General features: G+C 42.0%; 2 protein-coding genes across 2 annotated transcripts in view; both read left to right on the top strand.

The window, feature by feature from the left end:
• taf6l (TAF6-like RNA polymerase II, p300/CBP-associated factor (PCAF)-associated factor) overlaps positions 1-3,568 on the top strand; it is a 28,578-nt gene extending 25,010 nt beyond the window's left edge. Inside the window, exons 10-11 of the mRNA XM_060933847.1 lie at positions 2,221-2,711; positions 2,953-3,568. Of these exons, the coding sequence (XP_060789830.1) occupies positions 2,221-2,711; positions 2,953-3,286 (825 nt within the window). The 3' untranslated portion in view covers positions 3,287-3,568. The remainder of the gene's footprint in view (positions 1-2,220; positions 2,712-2,952) is intronic.
• A 449-nt stretch (positions 3,569-4,017) lies between these two features.
• Positions 4,018-14,153, top strand: kcnk7 (potassium channel, subfamily K, member 7). The gene is made up of 3 exons (XM_060923601.1): positions 4,018-4,351; positions 11,229-11,624; positions 13,804-14,153. The coding sequence occupies exons 1-3, from the start codon at positions 4,018-4,020 to the stop codon at positions 14,151-14,153; spliced, it is 1,080 nt and encodes a 359-aa protein (XP_060779584.1).
• The last annotated feature ends 1,098 nt before the right edge of the window (positions 14,154-15,251 follow it).

Here is a 15,251-nt window from a genome sequence, read left to right as displayed (position 1 = left end):
TTTTGTGGACGACTTAGTCACTGGTTCTGAATTGAATAGAACACCTCCGGGAAGTGGTAGAACAAGACTTGAAGCATGAAAATGCATCTGAAAAATCTACAGGCATTGCATGATGCAGTCATGCCAACATGGAGCAGAATCTCTAATGAATGTTTCCAACATCTTGTGGAATCCATTGCCATGAAGAATTGAGGCTGTTTTAAGAGCAAAGGGAAGCTTTACTCTTTTACTAATGTAGTGTTCTTAAAGGTCCCATGGCATGAAATTTTCACTTTGAGGTTTTTTAACGTTAAAATGAGTTCCTCTGACCTTCTTAAGTCACCCCAGTGGCTAGAAATTTCATAATGTGTAAACCAAACTCTGCCCAACATTTGAGAATGGCGCGTCAAAACGGTGCGTTGATAAACTCTTCCCTTGCCTACGTCAGCAAGGGAGATGATCCCCACGCCCCCCCCTCTGGATTCCCACCCACTGTATGGATTGCCCGCCCAGCTCAAAAGTTGCCACCAAACATGGAAGTTGCGCTGTACATGGATGTGACAACACAGAAAAGAGTCTGTTTTTACTGCCGACGGGAGAGCCCCTGAAGACGCAGTGGCTTAATTTTATTTACTCCAATAATACGCCGTCGAGTCTACCTAAGACGGTGTATGTTTGTCGGAAGCATTTTCCTGAGGAATGTTTCCACAACTTGGGACAGTACAGGGCAGGTTTTGCACATCAACTGTCACTGAAGCCTGGGTCCGTACCAAGCATCCCTGCCGCATCAGCCACAAACACCGAACAAGTAAGTGTGTAACTGTTAAGTCGTTTTGCTGTGTTTTAAAATCGGTGCCACGTTAGCCTTGCAATGGCTACATTAGCTGTGCAGCTAACCGCTTCCTGCAGTTAGCCAGGTACTCTGCGCTACAAAACCAAAAAGCATGCAGCATGCTCTGTTATAATAGCCAATCAAAACAATTTTTACAAAGACACCCACATTCTTTTTTTTAAGTCACTCGTTCATTTTGTTTGTTTGTTCAGTAAAAACCCAAACATTTGTTGAATTTATTTTATTTCCTCGCGTCGCACCTTAATGACGTCAGCGCGCGGTATTTTTCCCTTCGCGGTTTGTTCCTTCTCTCTCGCCACAGTAAGACACCCACATCCGCTTGTTCTGACCCACTGGAGGTAGCGTCACAGTGCTGTTAGCCAATCAGAGGTAACACGTTTACATGTCATGAATATTAATAAGACCCGCCCCCACCCTCTACCCTTCCCTGCCTCCTGCTTCTCATTAGCAAAACGACGCACTGGGAAAAGCGCTGAAATGGGGCTTTCTCCCAGGAGGCTATATCTACGTGCCGAGGGTTCATTTCGAGAAAGGCTGCGGATATAACATCCGGAAACCTCCACGAGCCCGTTTAAAGCATCAACAAACCACCATGCCATGGGACCTTTAATAGTGTTTGAGTGTAACTTGTAATGACTTAAAGTGCATATTCTGGACCAATTTAGTGGTTTTTTGTTTTTTGTTTTTTTTTTAAATATGAAAGTGTGTCCCTTTACACACTCATCCAGAAGGGTAATTTTGCACAAGGCCATATGTCTACAGCAGAAAAAAATAAAATGCGTCTGGAAAAATCCCAAGGGAGTCTGGAGCCAGGTTTGTGACGTTATCTGCAGAAGCGCCAGCAGGCTGTGCAAGCTTTGCGCGGTTTCAGTGCACAGCCTGTGTAGACCAAGCACTCCCATTTCTCTCTCATTGTCTGGTCTTTTGGGAAACAATGAGTACTAATCCCATCAAGATTGGTGTTGCTACACCCTCCTGTGATTTACATCTGTTAACCATTTTAATAATTACGTGATAATGTTGAAGAAATTTGCAGAAAACCACCAGGTCGTTTTCTCATAAACAAACCAGCGCTGATGTAGGATTCAGAAGGTGTCCTGCAGATGACGTCATGAAAATCAGTGTTTGCCGGGAAATTCAAATGCCAAGTTTTTTCAGAGGCGGACCAATTCGCCTCAAATGGCTTGATTTCAACTGAATTTTTCTGGTATTGTGCAAGGTAAACAAAAATTGCAGAGAATGCAAAATGTGACAGATATTTGACCAAAGTTTAATATAAAATAGGAGAATTACATTGATCTTGCTCCTGAATTTACCCGTGATATGCACTTTAAACTCATACTTGTCTGCCTCTTTTGAAATTGTACCATTCTCTTCCTGTCCTCCAGGTGGCGGTGGAGCGTCTGCTAAAAATGAAAGCTGTGAGTCTGACTGCAGAAGGGGCTTCTGGTACTTTTCAGAGTTCTGCTGGTGGAGGGATGTGCTTTAGAGAGAGTTCACCAGGCCTCAGTCCCCCTCCTGAACCCATCTCTGAAGCCCCTCTGGGTATTGCAAGCCACTTGCAGGCAGCTGGAGCAGGATGCCAGTGGGAGGAGTGGACCCCTGTCTCCCTGCCTGCCATGTACTGTGAGCTCTACTCCTTCTTTGGAGACAGTTTGGCTGTGCGTTTTAGCACTGGGCCAGCATTAGGCAGTGCACCACCTGCAGCCCCAGTGCAACCTTCTGATGCCAGGAAAGAGTCAGGGAGTGGCGCAGGCAGCATGGAGAGCACACGCAAGATGCCGCAGCTGACTGCCAACATGAACCTCAGCCCAAGACCAGATGGAAGCCCACGTACTGAGACTGTACCACCAACCCTGGGTGGTACTGCATCTGGGAGGTATGTACAGGCCGAGGTCTAGCAAATGGGACCATATCATAACATTGAATCTAAATTTTTATACAGTTTGAGCTGTTGCTTGATATGTTGGTGAGATGTTTCCTGTTTTTCTATACACTAGATCTTAAAGTGGGGTACAGGGGCCCTGGGGGGGTCGGGTCCTCTACATTTTTGAGACATTATTAAAGGAGTCAAGAAGTCTGGGAGGGGATCAAATGCTCTCTTTACTTTTGACATGCAGGTCTCTGGCTCGATCGTCGTCCTCCTCTGCAGTCCCTCGTTCCAGGTCCTCCTCCCGTCCGGGGCGTTCTGCTAACCAATCAAGGGACATCTTCCCAAAAGCTCGCTTCCTGCCTTCCCAGGTGGGGCCTCCAGCCTTCTCCTTTTTGATTGGTGGGCGACAGATGGGCCGGCGATGCCAGGGAAGACGTTTCCAGACGAGCTTCACTCCAACTCCATCCGCCAACTCCCTTCCTCCACGGGCCTATGCCCACAAACTACCAGTCATTGGGAGAGTGAGCAAACCAGTGAGACGCTGGACGTGCTCTCATTATTCACTGTATCTGCCGTTTTAAGGCACACTGGGATGGTTGCTTGTGCTGTAGAGCCTGCCACCTTAGTTTCCTCATGGACTTCTTTTCTCCTTGAACTCTTTAAAGCACTTGATTTAGAAAGTGCATCTGTAGAACTGTTCTTAGGCTGACCACAGACTCGTCCCCCTTCAGTACACATCTGTGATCTAATACCACTAGTTGTTTGTGTGTGAAATACATTTTTGTTGATTTGTCTTTCAGGATGTTCTATCATGTAAGTGGAAATATTGTAAAATAAACCCAAGCACATTGGGAGGCTTTCTATTTTTGTCTTTTCTTTCCCTTTTCTGCTCTACATCAAGGTGCACCATTATTGTAAAAACGCTGAAATGATAAAATCTAGAATCCTTTAATGTTCTTTTGTTGTAGAGCTATACAGCATAACATTTCAGAACTTTGCACAACTCTTTCTATAAGTGTAGTTTAATCTAGTTCAGGAATTCTTCTCACATTTTATATTGGATATACAGCATCAAGTCTAATGTAGAGGGTTTTTTTTTTTCCCCATTTATTTATTTACATTTAGATAGAGATTTTAAGATTGTTGAGAACATGTTACAGCTGAGGGAACAGACTCTATCAGGCAATCCTGATCTTCTGTATGCTGCTGGGTTAGTTCATGAAATATTCAGCACCTTGCTGAGAGCTTTAGACTGGATTTGGTTACATTCAGAACAGAGCAGTACTAAGCCTGTTCTTGATCGGGTCGGATTATGGCTCAAAATGCAGATCCTGTGCTGACTTTTTGCCGAAATTACGCTTTCACCTTTTTGCTTCTCTGTTACCTCTTCTACATGATTATTGGTGCAGTTATTTTCATGGTGCTTGAGCAACCTGAGCAGAACTCGCTTGTTGCTGAAGTACATGAACTTCGGGTGAGGTTTTTCGAGAACAACCAGTGTGTGAAAGAAAGTAGTTTGGATCATTTACTGAGGAAGGTTCTCTTTGCTGGAAAACGTGGGGTAACTGTAAAGGCTGGTAGTGAAGAGTATAATTTCGACTTCACTTCATCACTGTTTTTCGTCATAACTTTTCTGACGACTACAGGTGAGCCACAGACTACAAAACTAATCTCAATTATGGCTTTATAATTTCATTTATCGACACATTATTTTCAGGTACCTCATCATTTCTTGAAACCTTGTTGTAACAATTTTTTTTTCTTTAATTAATTGAAGCAGGCTTAAAGTTCTAGTTGTGTATGTGTGTGTATATGTGTGTGTGTGTGTATGTATGTATATGTATGTGTATATATATATATAAAATGAGCTCATGCCAAGAATGATTACATTTAAGCCAATATTGTAAGCTACTAGAGCTTCCACTAACATACACATGTATATATCTTTAATACAGTGGTATGCAAAAGTTTGGGCACCCCTAGTCAAAATTGCTGTTACTGTGAAGTTGAAGATGAAATGATCTCCAAAAGGCATAAAGTTAAAGATGACTCATTCCCTTTATTTTTAGCAAAAACAATTTTTTATTTTCATCTTTTACATTTTCAAAATGACAAAAAAGGAAAAGGGCTGGAAGCAAAAGTTTGGGCACCTTGCATGGTTAGTACCTAGTACCACCCCCTTTGGCAAGTATCACAGCTTGTAAACACTTTTTGTAGCCAGCTAATAATCTTTCAGTTCTTACCTGGGGGATTTTCACACATTCATCCTGGCAAAAGGCTTCCAGTTCTACAAGTTTCTTGGGCTGTCTTGCACGCACTGCTCTTTTGAGATCTATCCACAGATTTTCAATGATGTTTAGGTCAGGGGACTGTGAGGGCCAGGGCAAAACCTTCAGCTTGTGCCTCTTGAGGTATTCCATTATAGATTTTGAGGTGTATTTTGGATCATCTTATTGTAGGACCCATCCTCTTTTTAACTTCAGCTTTTTTACAGATGGTGTGATGTTTGCTTCCAGAATTTGCTGGTATTTATTCGAATCCATGCTTCTCTCGACCAGTGAAATGTGCCGTGCCACTGGCTGCAGCACAACCCCAAAGCATGATCGATCCACACCCATGCTTCAGAGTTGGAGAGGTGTTCTTTTCCTGGAATTTGGCACCCTTTTTTCTCCAAACATACCTTTGCACATTGTGGCCCAAAAGTTCTATTTTAATTTCATCAGTCCGCAGGACTTGTTTCCAAAATGCATCAGGCTTATTCAGATGTTCGTTTTCAAACTTCAGACGCTGAATTTTGTGGCTAGGACGCAGGAAAGGTTTTCTTCTGATGACTCTCCCATGAAGGTCATATTTGTTCAGGTGTCGCTGCATAGTAGAACAGTGCACCACCACTCCAGGGTCTGCTAAATATTTCTGAAGGTCTTTTGAAGTCAAACAGGGGTTTTTATTTGCCTTTCTAGCAATCCAACGAGCAGTTCTTCCAGAAAGTTTTCTTCATCTTCCAGACCTCACCTTGATCTCCACTGTTTCTGTTAACTGCCATTTCTTAATAACATTACAGTCTGAGGAAACAGCTACCTGAAAACACTTTGCTACGTTCTTGTAGCCTTCTCCTGCTTTGTGAGCATCAATTATTTTATTATTCAGAATGCGAGGGAGTTGCTTAGAGGAGCCCATGGCTGTTGGTTTTAGGGACAAATTTGAAGAGCCAGAGAATTTTTATACAGCTTTGAAATCTGCATCATCTGACCTTTCCTAACAAAGAATTTGAACAAGCCACAGCTCAATAAGCTAATTAAGGTCTGGAACCTTGGTAAAAGTTACCTGAGAACTCAAATGTATTGGGGTGCCCAAACTTTCGCATGGTGTTTCTTTTCTTTTTTCACTCTCCAATTGTACAAAACAAAAATAATACACAAATCTTGCAGAAAACGCTGAAAAGAAATGTCGTCTTTACCTTTCGGTGATCAGTTCATCTTTTGCTCACTTAACTATTCACAGTAACAGATATTTTCAGGGCGGCACGGTGGTGTAGTGGTTAGTGCTGTCGCCCCACAGCAAGAAGGTCCGGGTTCGAGCCCCGTGGCCGGCGAGGGCCTTTCTGTGTGGAGTTTGCATGTTCTCCGCATGGGTTTCCTCCGGGTGCTCCGGTTTCCCCCACAGTCCAAAGACATGCAGGTTAGGTTAACTGGTGACTCTAAATTGACCGTAGGTGTGAATGGTTCTATGTGTCAGCCCTGTGATGACCTGGCGACTTGTCCAGGGTGTACCCCACCTTTCGCCCGTAGTCAGCTGGGATAGGCTCCAGCTTGCCTGCGACCCTGTCGAACAGGATAAAGCGGCTAGAGATGAGACATTTTCAGTAAGGGTGCCCAAACTTTTGCATACCACTGTATTTGATGCAGTTCAAATTACATTAAACCCTATGAGAGCCTCTCTTACTGCAAAATCCACTGTTATATACACTTCCTAAATTGGGAAAGGTAAAATCAAAAATAAGATCCAAAATATGTGTAGATGGTGCTAAACAAACAGGTTAAGCAGGAGGAACTGCCTACAGTATATACAATTCCAGTAAAAAGTGTGGACACAATGGCAATTTGATCAAGATTAGCTCTTTCTCTGCATAGTTTGCATTAAACACAAAGATGACTTCTTCAAAATAAACAAAAGTAAGTAAACGCAGCACAGCTGTACAGACATATTAGAAGTAACAGGAGACAATAGCAGTCTAACCCCAGATGTGGAGAACAGGAGACCTGGAACTACATGTGTCTGAGGCGAAAAGAACAAAAGGATTGATGGTCATATGACGACGGTATTTATACCAAATACTATGCCATACTGTCACATGGTGACTTTGCTGAAGGTGTGTGCACAAGCACAAAAAAGTACCCAGGTGTTTCTCACCACCCCAGCGGTTAGGAGTTAAACAAAAGCCTTAAAGCAGCAGTAGTCTCCTCCAGGTCCTCATGCCCCGCACTCGGTGTAAGCTTAGCAAACCTTTTCTTCAGGTGGATTGGATAAGTCAAGGATATATGGACTGTTTCACAATATTGGTTGCCTTTTTGAATAATAACTACTAACTCCTGCAACTAGGTCCAGTATATACAGTACTGCGCAAAAGTCTTAGGCACATGTAAAGAAATGCTGTAAATGAAAAACAGCTTAACAAGAAATGAAATGTTTCAACATGACAAAAATGCTATAAACAGCAGTAAGCCATAATAAATGAAACAAAGTTAATATATGGTGTGAGACGACCCTTTGCTTTGTAAAAAAAAAAATCTCTCTCAGGTACAGAGAGTGCAGTTTTATAAGGAAGTGAGCTGTAGGTTTTATGGAGCATCTTACAGAAGCAGCCACAGTTCTTCTGGACACTTTGACTGTCTCACTCGCGTCTTCATTTTGCACCAAAACCCAGCAGCCTTCATTATATTTTCTTTTATAATCTGAAAAGTGCTCTTTTGTGTAATATGCTGCTCAGATACAAACTTTTTGTTTTTTGTAACATTTAATTTTGTGCTGGGAAACAAATGTTTGGACTCTAAAATGTTTTTCTACTGACTCAATAATATAGAAGTCAGAAAATAGAAATCTATAACAGTTTTGTATGAAAAAAGTGTGTGTGTGGGGGGGGGCTAAGACTTTTGCACAGTACTGTATATGCTGGAGTTTCTTATACATTATGCTACAGGGACACACCAGCCCTGCCTACAGCAGTAATATCTCTTATAAGTTCTTATAAATATGTTTGTAAGAGTCAAATCCGGGGCGGCACGGTGGTGTAGTGGTTATCGCTGTCGCCTCACAGCAAGAAGGTCCGGGTTCAAGCCCCGTGGCCGGCGAGGGCCTTTCTGTGCGGAGTTTGCATGTTCTCCCTGTGTCCGCGTGGGTTTCCTCCGGGTGCTCCGGTTTCCCCCACAGTCCAAAGACATGCAGGTTAGGTTAACTGGTGACTCTAAATTGACCGTAGGTGTGAATGTGAGTGTGAATGGTTGTCTGTGTCTATGTGTCAGCCCTGTGATGACCTGGCGACTTGTCCAGGGTGTACCCCGCCTTTCGCCCGTAGTCAGCTGGGATAGGCTCCAGCTTGCCTGCGACCCTGTAGGACAGGATAAAGCGGCTAGAGGAGATGAGTCAAATCCGACCTTGTGGTCATTTCATTTAATTCTACAAGTGTAACTCTAAACTTAGATTTTACTGGTTAAATTGAGAATTGCAGTTTTCAGCACAAATTAGGTTTACTTTGGGATGTATACTTTCATTCACAATAATGAAAATTAAATATCGTTCAACTGTATCTTTATATTGTGAATGAAAGTATACATCCCAAAGTAAAACCTAGTTAGTGCTAAAAATGTAATTCTGAATTTAACCAGTAAAATCCAAGTGTAGTTTGTACATGGTGGTAACTGCAGTAACAACTGAAGTGGGGACGATCCTTGCGGTTTTCCAGAGAGGACACTTTTTGACAGACTCACATTTCAATCAGGGCAGCACGGTGGTGTAGTGGTTAGCGCTGTCGCCTCACAGCAAGAAGGTCCGGGTTCGAGCTCCGTGGCCGGCGAGGGCCTTTCTGTGCGGAGTTTGCATGTTCTCCTCGTGTCCGTGTGGGTTTCCTCCGGGTGCTCCGGTTTCCCCCACAGTCCAAAGACATGCAGGTTAGGTTAACTGGTGACTCTAAATTGACCGTAGGTGTGAATGGTTGTCTGTGTCTATGTGTCAGCCCTGTGATGACCTGGCGACTTGTCCAGGGTGTACCCTGCCTTTCGCCCGTAGTCAGCTGGGATAGGCTCCAGCTTGCCTGCGACCCTGTAGAACAGGATAAAGCGGCTAGAGATAATGAGATGAGATGAGACATTTCAATCACGTGAAGTTCTGCTGCAAATGTGTCTCGTCTCTGTTTCAAGTTCTGCTCCTTTTTTTTTTTTTACTGTACAACAACAGAGTATTGTTGCACAGTATTTGAAGATTTGTACTTAAAATCGCGTACATATCAACAGTTTTTCACTTTGTATACCTTGTGGACTATCAGAAAGGTGGTCAGTTTTAGAAATATACTATATGCCGCCATCTTACCACAAGTAACATGCCCAGTATATGACCTATAGCTCTAAAATTCTGCGCAGGTCATTTCCATCTCAAAAGCTAAGTTTAGGCAGCAGAGAAGCACAAAAATCTGAGGTTTGATTTTTGGACTATTGTGGACCCAAAAAGTATACCCTGATTGTGAAACAGTCCACATAGCCCTTTTCTACTGGCATGGTACCTAAACTAGAACTGGTTCCATGCTTTTCGACAGGAAAAAGACTGGTGCCAATGCCAAAAAAGCTAGCACTGACATGGCACCACAAAACTGCTGGTCCCAAAGATGGAACTACTGATGTCAGTTGCTCTGGGAAGTGCTACTGCAAGGAAATCATCGCCCATTTTGATAAAACCTGAGTGTAATCAGAAATCGCTGCACACAGGCAACATTCAAATGCAGGATGTAATGACTTTAAAAGTAAAATTTATAAAAAGCAAGCAAAGCAGATGGGTTCTATCCACCAAGACTTTTTCTTGCAAAAGTTACCCTGGTAACATTTCAACGGAAATAACCCCAACTTCCACTACATAACGTTCTGGTCTTAAATCTGTTGAAATGTGGGCCAGTTCTCAAAAGGCACCAAGGCAAAACTGGCTCCACACTGGAGCCATCCTGGTGGAAAAGAACGATTTGTGTCAAGTATTTATACCATTTTTAAACACCATTGTTACACTCTTACAGTACTTGTTACTTTTAGGTGTTATACTTTCACTTACACTGTGAAACATATATAAGTGATATATTTTCACTAGCACTTTGTCACATGCATTTAATATCCAGCTGTTGAAATGTATTACATTGGAGGTAGGTGCAAAACAATATCTGTGGGAAGCAATAGTATTTTCAGCACCGCAGCCATAGCTCAGAGTACTCAACCCTTAAATTTGTGTCATTTATTGTTTATATTTAATAGGCACTTAAAACAGAAAGCTCAGTGGAAGTCATTTGTCTTCATCTTGGTGGTGTGTGGTGAGGAAGCACATCCTGTTTTCCCTCAGTGACCAGAATCACTTTGGAATGTGTTTAATATGTAATGAGTTGTGAGGATGCTTTTTTTCTGGTTTTAACACTATTATGCAACTGACAACTCAGAACTCTTTCAGTATATCACTTTATGAATAATCAAATAATTTCCCCTTCAAATGTGGACTATTATAATAATTCATGACTCAACTTATTTTAGCGTAATACTAATATATAAGAAAGAAGAAAGAAAAAGAAACCTTTATTCGTCACATGCACACTTCAAGCACAGTGAAATTCATTCTCTGCATTTAACCCATCTGAATCAGTGAACACACGCACACACTCAGAGCAGTGGGCAGCCACACCAAAGTGCCCGGGGAGCAGTCAGGGGTTAGGTACCTTGCTCAAGGGCACCTCAGCCCAAGGCCGCCCCACGTCAACCTGGAACCTTCTTGCTGTGAGGATATATATATGTGGGGCGGCACGGTGGTGTAGTGGTTAGCGCTGTTGCCTCACAGCAAGAAGGTCTGGGTTCGAGCCCCGTGGCCGGCGAGGGCCTTTCTGTGTGGAGTTTGCATGTTCTCCCCGTGTCCGCGTGGGTTTCCTCCGGGTGCTCCGGTTTCCCCCACAGTCCAAAGACATGCAGGTTAGGTTAACTGGTGACTCTAAATTGACTGTAGGTGTGAATGTGAGTGAGAACAGTTGTCTGTGTCTATGTGTCAGCCCTGTGATGACCTGGCGACTTGTCCAGGGTGTACCCCGCCTTTCACCCGTAGTCAGCTGGGATAGGCTCCAGCTTGCCTGCGACCCTGTAGAACAGGATAAAGCATCTAGAGATAATGAGATGAGATATGTGTGTGTGTGTGTGTGTGTGTGTGTGTGTTTGTTTGTTGTCTAAAAACTTTCATTCTTAGCACTTAAAACCAATACAAGCATTTATTAACAGTTCTGTTGTTCATGTACAGGTTATGGCACCACTGTTCCACTGTCAGATGAGGGCCGGGTGTTTTGTATGCTTTACTGTGTCTTCGGTATTCCTCTCACATTCCTGCTGCTCTCCTGCATCACCCATACTCTGGTGCCCAGATTGAGTCATGTTCCCATACATCACCTTCACATCTACTGGGGTCTGTCTCACAACAAGGCTGCCCTAATTTACTGTGGAATATTAGCAGTGTGCACAGCAACTCTGTTCTTCCTGCTTCCTGCTGTCAGTCTCTGTCTGTTGGAGAAAGACTGGAGCTTTCTAGAGTCATTCTATTTTTGCTTCATTTCACTCAGTACCATTGGGTTGGGAGATTATCTGCCTGGACAGACACACAGTCGGGCTGCGCGGCAAGCACTGGAATTCGCCACTTCCTGTAAGTCTAGGAAGGATATTGTTCAGTAACTATGGTTTATTCCAACCCTTGTCAAATAAGACCTCATTTTACCCTGTTTTATTTCCTGACACCCAAATTATATTGCCAGGGTCTGATTTGTAGACACAGAACAAGCCTTTCTGTTAATGAATGTTTACTGCTTTAGGGAAGAATTTACTTAGTTACTTCAGCATTGGACTTAGTTTGTGTATATCTTTAGCCTATTGTCTGTTTTTAGATAGTGGGAATCCCTCATGCAGTCCAAATTTCAGCAATGTACAGTGGTGCTTGAAAGTTTGTGAACCCTTTAGAATTTTCTATATTTCTGCATAAATATGACCTAAAACATCATCAGATTTTCACACAAGTCCTAAAAGTAGATAAAGAGAACCCAGTTAAACAAATGAGACAAAAATATTACACTTGGTCATTTATTGAGTGAGGAAAATGATCCAATATTACATATCCGTGAGTGGCAAAAGTATGTGAACCTCTAGGATTAGCAGTGAATTTGAAGGTGAAATTAGAGTCAGTTGTTTTCAATCAATGGGATGACAATCAGGTGTGAGTGGGCACCCTTTTATTTAAAGAACAGGGATCTATCAAAGTCTGATCTTCACAACACATGTTTGTGGAAGTGTATCATGACACAAACAAAGGAGATTTCTGAGGACCTCAGAAAAAGCGTTGTTGATGCTCATCAGGCTGGAAAAAATTACAAAACCATCTCTAAAGAGTTTGAACTCCACCAATCCACAGTCAGACAGATTGTGTACAAATGGAGGAAATTCAAGACCATTGTTACCCTCCCCAGGAGTGGTCGACCAACAAAGATCACTCCAAGAGCAAGGCGTGTAATAGTCAGCGAGGTCACAAAGGACTCCAGGGTAACTTCTAAGCAACTGAAGGCCTCTCCCACATTGGCTAATGTTCATGTTCACGAGTCCACCATCAGGAGAACACTGAACAACAATGGTGTGCATGGCAGGGTTGCAAGGAGAAAGCCACTGCTCTCCCAAAAAGAACATTGCTGCTCATCTGCAGTTTGCTAAAGATCATGTGGACAAGCCAGAAGGCTATTGGAAAAATGTTTTGTGGATGGATGAGACCAAAATAGAACTTTCTGGTTTAAATGATGTGTTATGTTTGGAGAAAGGAAACCACTGCATTCCAGCATAAGAACCTTATCCCATCTGTGAAACATGGTGGTGGTAGTATCATGGTTTGGGCCTGTTTTGCTGCATCTGGGCCAGGACGGCTTGCCATCATTGATGGAACAATGAATTGTGAATTATACCAGTGAATTCTAAAGGAAAATGTCAGGACATCTGTCCATGAACTGAATCTCAAGAGAAGGTGGGTCATGCAGCAAGACAACGACCCTAAGCACACAAGTCGTTCTACCAAAGAATGGTTAAAGAAGAATAAAGTTAATGTTTTGGAATGGCCAAGTCAAAGTCCTGACCTTAATCCAATGGAAATGTTGTGGAAGGACCTGAAGCGAGCAGTTCATGTGAGGAAACCCACCAACATCCCAGACTTGAAGCTGTTCTGTACGGAGGAATGGGCTAAAATTCCTCCAAGCCGGTGTGCAGGACTGATCAACAGTTACCGGAAACGTTTAGTTGCATTTATTGCTGCACAAGGGGGTCACACCAGATACTGAAAGCAAAGGTTCACATACTTTTGCCACTCACAGATATGTAATATTGGATCATTTTCCTCAATAAATAAATGACCAAGTATAATATTTGTGTCTCATTTGTTTAAATGGGTTCTCTTTATCTACTTTTAGGATTTGTGTGAAAATCTGATGATGTTTTAGGTCATATTTATGCAGAAATATAGAAAATTCTAAAGGGTTCACAAACTTTCAAGCACCACTGTAATTCATGATATACAATAACCCACTTGGTTTTTGAAGGATATCTGCATTAGTACAGATGTGGAATACCACTGGAACAAATAGTCCAATTATGTAACAAAGGAAGACTTTTAGATATACATAAGTGCTTATGTTCAACGACAATTTTATTTAGATCTTTATGTACCACGATTAATTGTTTGCACAAATGTAGACCACCTTGTATAATGATTAACATCCTAATGTAGACATCTTCAAAACCCTATATAACATACGCAACTCAAATCATTTGGTTAAAACGCATCTTCTCTTCAGGTTACTTGGTACTCGGGCTTGTTGTCTTGCTGGCCGTTATGGAGAGCTTCTGGCAGCTGCAGCAAGTGCAGGCCTTGGTGCATCTCTTTGTTGGGTCTACAGCAGCTACACTAAAAGAAGAAGGTCGTGATGAGCTAGCGCTCAGTGATTGGCCAGGCAACCATGATATTCCAACAGCGGACATCCAGTTTAGGCCTCCTATCTCCATCATCTCACATCACATGTCTGACTCATTAACAAACCCTTTTGTGGAGGATCCATGTACACCATTTACACCACAAGTGGCAAGTTATGAGAAGACCGTGCGGCCATCAAACACTAATCCAGACCCAGCTGATCAAAACAACTGATTACCAAAGTCAAATGCATATCTGTCTTTAAACATGGTCACTAAAGTTTTATTCACAAGAAAGAAGTGACAGAGCTAATGTTACTTGTTCTTGGGCTTTCAACCAAATCCTGACACCTTGGTCATCTCAAGGATTTATTTGAATTGAAAAGCTTGTAGTCAGGCAGAGTGTTGGAGATTATACAGGAATTTCAGGAATGTCTCAAAGTAAATTTTGTCTGTAATGTCAGTTCCTCAGATTGATAAAGAAAATACTTTTCTTTGTACTTTATTTTCCATTTTAAAGTTTCAATCCCATTATGAGTACAAACAATAAAGATCTCGAGTACATTCTTCAGTACTTTCTTCACTACATTCTTGTGCTGTAAGAACTGAACTCCAGTACTTTAGTGGTGGCAACATGGCATTTTGATTTACTTTCTTTCCAACAATCTCAAAACAATTAAACTGTTTAATGAGGAAAACATGGTACAAAATTGGTACAGAAATTGAGGCAGATAAAGGCATAAGCAATGACATTTGCAAGAATTGTGAGACGTCAAAGCCACCTTAGCAAGCTTACAGTGAATAACAATGGTTTATAACAGTGGCTTCTCAAAGCTCAGAGACTTAGTGGTTTATAAAAGCACCAACACTCAAAAAGTGTATTATTATATGTATGCTGTATATTGTCATTTTGCTGAGCCCTGCTGTACCATGTTGTTTTTCCTGTAATAGACTAAAACTCTCTTCGGGCTCTTTAATTAAGCAAATTGATGTGTTTTGCTACACATTTGTAAAGTAGCTAGGTCATGCCTTCATCTTTTTATTTTATAATCCTTTTTTTCTGAGTTAGAAATCTCTCAGCCACTAGATGGGAACCTGTTCACAATGTTCTTGCCAATGCAAATCACTATCTTATTAAAGCCATCCATAAAATGGAACCTTTTTAAAAGATGTTACATATTACAGAAAATGTAATATTAAAAAAAAAAAAACTAAATGTCATTTATATCACTTGTCTAAGGTGAGAAGAAGAAAGAGAATGATGGCTTTGATTAATGGTGGCGAATTAAACAATATAAATGTTCAGATGATTATACTAGATGAGCAGCACGGT

Source organism: Neoarius graeffei, chromosome 1, assembly GCF_027579695.1.
Source record: "Neoarius graeffei isolate fNeoGra1 chromosome 1, fNeoGra1.pri, whole genome shotgun sequence".
Taxonomy (NCBI): Eukaryota; Metazoa; Chordata; class Actinopteri; order Siluriformes; family Ariidae; genus Neoarius; species Neoarius graeffei.
This window is presented reverse-complemented; position numbering and strand designations above follow the sequence as displayed.

Coding starts and splice junctions, on each gene's coding strand:
- kcnk7 (XM_060923601.1), top strand. CDS start 4,018: ATGGCTCAAAATGCAGATCCTGTGCTGACTTTTTGCCGAAATTACGCT. Junction 4,352..11,228: donor AACTTTTCTGACGACTACAG/GTGAGCCACAGA, acceptor GTTCATGTACAG/GTTATGGCACCACTGTTCCA. Junction 11,625..13,803: donor ACTGGAATTCGCCACTTCCT/GTAAGTCTAGGA, acceptor TCTTCTCTTCAG/GTTACTTGGTACTCGGGCTT.